The sequence below is a fragment of the Populus alba genome, chromosome 12 (genome assembly GCF_005239225.2).
Source record: "Populus alba chromosome 12, ASM523922v2, whole genome shotgun sequence".
NCBI classification, from domain to species: Eukaryota; Viridiplantae; Streptophyta; class Magnoliopsida; order Malpighiales; family Salicaceae; genus Populus; species Populus alba.
Genome location: NC_133295.1, coordinates 8829747 through 8833862, shown reverse-complemented (window position 1 = coordinate 8833862; position 4116 = coordinate 8829747). Strand labels below are relative to the sequence as shown.

Below are 4116 nucleotides of genomic sequence, written 5' to 3'. Positions count from 1 at the left end.
ATCTTAATATACACTAAATGTATGCTAATCAATACATGGTGATCTCTTTACTCGAGATTCTAATATACACTGAATGTATGCTAGTCTCGAATTATTTCGCTCGGAAATTTATATTAATTTTTTTTTGAATTTCTATTTTTATTTAACCATATGCATGAATTTCTTCACTTTTATTTTTCATGTAGTTATATGCAACTTTTATTTTTCTAGGGATTAACAGTCCTATTTTTGGCTAAAGCGACTACCATCATCATATAGGCTTTAGTGACCTAAAGTAGATTAAGTAACTACATATTCAATAAGGAGGAAGGCCACACGATCCTTGTGAGAGGGAAGGTTTGTTTTCTATTTCTCTCTTTTCAATAAGGTATCGAATTAAGGAGCACCTCGCAACAATTCTTTGAAGAGGCTCGTAAAAATTGGGGTGGAACTACAAAGTTCCTTACTTATTAGGTATAGGCCTTCAATTAAGGTTACGTTGCGCAAAATAATAGTTTGCATCCCTTACCTGAAAAGGATGCAATAAGAATATTTTTTATATATATTTTTTGCACTTTAGAAATTAAAGTTTGAAATTTGTCAAAGAAATTAAGCTAGAAATTTAATGTGTACAAAATAGACTATATCATTCATGGATTAAAACAATGTTTGGAGTTGTGTTTAGAATACTTTCTAAAACATGATTGGATTGGGAAAACATTAATTTTGGATGATTTTCCATGGTATTTTTTATGATATTAAGAGTATATAAAAAATCCATGTTTTTGCAAACATTAATCCATGATCTAAATCAAAAAGACAAAAAAGGCGAGGGATAAAGGGAAGTAAATGTGCTGGTCTTTTTGAAAAATGCAGATGCAAAGAGTCTTCCACGATAATGATTCATCCCATCTTGGACCTACTCACACTCCCAGGGAAAAAAGCATACGAAGATGAAGGTAGCGTGTGAAATTACAAGGGTCCAATTCAATCAATTGCATTCAATAATTCGACTAGGTGACACAGTTTCAGTCAACAGATAGCATATCAAAGAAAGGTATATCGAGATGGTGTGCACACCTCATGGATTAAATTTTTTGAGGCCAGATGCAAATAATAAATTGTTCAACTTAGTTACAAAACGGAATTTTAAACCTCGGCAGCTACAAAGATTCGTTGCTAAATGGCAATTTGCAAGCAGCCACACGGTCTTTTGACTTGTGTTGGCCAAGCATTTCAGCAATAGTTCTGCAACGACACTGGTTTCCAGGCCTGATGACATCCCCATAAACAGCCATTTCGATTATGTCAAGCTCCTTATCTTCAAGTTGAAAAAGGTGTCATTTTGCATCCAAGAGTAAACCATTTGGAAAAAAAAAAGAAAAAAAAGAAGAAGAAAAGAGACCATTAGAAAAGCACATTATGAAGACAATGCACAAAACATGATGACCAATAGCACAAGATCCTTTTCAGACTGGGAAGTGAGGAGAGATTGGGTGGGGGTAACAGGGCGGCCTGAATGCTGAACAAGCTAGGAAAAGCGGCCATATGTTTAAAACATCCGAACAGGATGATGTGTTAGGTCCAAAGCACATATACATACTCCTACTACAGGAACTTGAGCTTGATATCTATTGCACCTCCTGCTACAACATCATTAATGTCCCACTATGATGCTTACTTTCAGGGAATATATTTTGTTTAGTCAAAGTTAAACAAGCATCCTGAAGTTATAAACTATTTAATATCCTCTAGCATTTCAAATTATTCAGATACATATCCAGCACAAAAGGACTCCTGAAAACACATCATTCATTGAAAAAGTTCAAGTCTAATGTGCACTGAAAGTCAGATGGAATGCTGGATTGGGGAAGAAGGGAACACTTAGGATCATTCAATATGGTTGACAAATGATAAAATCTATAGAAAAGAAATAGAAATAGAAAAAGAGGAAATGCTCACAAAATGAGACGTGGCATCACAGCAAACAAGGTTGCCATCACTTAAAAAATAATACATCACTAGCCATGTCCTGTAGCAAGAAATTTATGTAGGATTTAAGAGTGCCATTTTCCAATTCGAAACTGAAAAGGAGACAGGCTACTCATTAATGTCCCATGCGCTTTTTGCTTGCTTTCCTGTTCTTTTTTATTGAGGAACAAGTAATAATTATCTACATAGTGAAACATGAGCTGGCTAGTATTTAGTATCTGGTAAATTATGGCATGGATCTGGCATATCTAAGAGAAGGAAAAGTGTGCCTAGAGGACAGATGAAAGGAAGAGCATCTTTCCAAAACCTGTCCCCAGTTTTCATGTGCTTGCTTGACTCTTCTGTATCAATAAGAAAACCAGGACATCTAATGACTGAATAGATTTTCAGACTAAAATATGGTCCTTCAATTTCTAGAAAGTGGGGAACTGATACAAATGAGATAGGTGATACAAAAAACAACTTAACTATAGAGATCCCAACCCAACTTACGTTAGAAATCCCCAGCCAAATTAGGTAGATTGACAATTTATAAAGTTGCTAAAGCTGGCTATCCCAAGAAAATACTGATCTCCTTTGATGTCACAGAAATACAAACAGGGTCTAGGCAGCATCTACATCAAGCTGCTGATAATGGATCAAGAAAACAGGCCAGCTTCCCATTTACTAAGCTGCCCTAGAAACCAAACCAACTTCACAATCACTGTTAACCCCACCACCCTCAAAGAATAGATGGCCGTAGGCAATATACTTAAAACAGTTTCTATCAACTCAAATCACAAATTATAAATGATTATCATAATCCTTTCAGTTTAGATACAAAATTGAATGATAGTTGGCAGACCTTCCTTCATTGGTCTCAACCAAACTCTTTGAAATTCCATGATGAATTCCATAGCAAACAAAGTAGGAAGGTAAAAGGCAAGCAAAGAAAAATCAGTGGACAGAATCGCAGAGAATGAAAAAGAAAATAGAAAAAGGCATACCAGTGAAATTGATTTCGCAAGAGTAACCTTTCAATTGAGTTTTGTCCAACTCTTGTTTGTTAGATTTAAACCTATTGACCCTTGTTTGAAGAATTTGACAATTATCTACAGTAGATTCACCACCTACAGAAACAAAACCCAACAAGCTCAATACAAAAACTTTAAACAATTCTCTCATTCGGGTTTCCAAGTAAACTGATACTGATTATGTAACAAACATACTTTAAAATAAATTCATGTTCTAAACGGAATATTAGTATTGCATCAGTCAGTCGCTATCCCTTCACCTTGAGTTGTTAACTTGCCCACCCAGTTCCTTCCTAACAAATTCTCATGCTATTTTAATCTCAATATTTTCAAAACATTAGTTAGAGAGAGAGAGAGAGAGAGAGAGAGAGAGAGAGAGAGAGAGAGAGAGAGAGAGAGAGAGAGAGATAGCAAAGCATAGAAGACCTTTAGAAAAGGGAAGGATATGATCGTATTCGTAACAGAGACAACCATGACAGTTGCAAAAGCGCTTGCAAACAATGTTTCCAGCAGCGTCCTTGCGCCATCTTTCTGGGTGTCGACCAGGCACTATTTCTGCATTTTGCCAGCACATTTTTTTCACCATTTTATCAAAGAATCTAGGTCTCTGATCCTCTCCTCCATCGCCACCGTTACTATTGCCACCCCTGTAACGCTGCGGCGAAGAAGAGGAGGAAGAAGAGCTCATTCTCTTTCTGCCTTTTCCTTTCTCCTATTGCCCCCCATTCCCAGCGAATTTGCAATTAAATTCAAGCATTGGGGGACTTTATTTTACAAAAATATTTACACAAAATAGTTTTTAATTTTTTTCCAGTTAAATTAAATGAGTAATTATAAAAAAAAAAACCCTTTGTTTTTCTTTTTGGTCCTTTTGTTTGAAACTTTTACATTTTAGTCCAAAACCTTATTTTGTTCACATTTTAGTCATTGAGTTTGAACAATAGAAAGAAAGTCAATAAAAATTGACAGGGAAGAGAAAGTAATTAGTTGGTTATGTTTTGTTGAAAAAAAAAAACTGAATTTGATATCAATTCGTTTCTTTTTATTAGAAGAGTGTCATTGAGGTATTTTTGAATTTTTATTTTAGTGGAAAAACTAGATTATAATTGAGAAATTTTTTCAATTTAATTTA

General features: G+C 35.0%; 1 protein-coding gene across 1 annotated transcript; it reads right to left on the bottom strand.

Moving 5' to 3' along the window:
- Positions 1-951: 951 nt before the first annotated feature.
- On the bottom strand, positions 952-3750 carry LOC118029030 (uncharacterized). Its single transcript, XM_035032810.2, has 3 exons — positions 3411-3750; positions 2958-3080; positions 952-1300 (listed from the first exon to the last, which is right to left on the bottom strand). Exons 1-3 carry the CDS (start codon positions 3670-3672, stop codon positions 1143-1145), a joined length of 543 nt encoding a protein of 180 aa, XP_034888701.1. The 5' UTR covers positions 3673-3750; the 3' UTR covers positions 952-1142.
- Between the last annotated feature and the right edge of the window lie 366 nt (positions 3751-4116).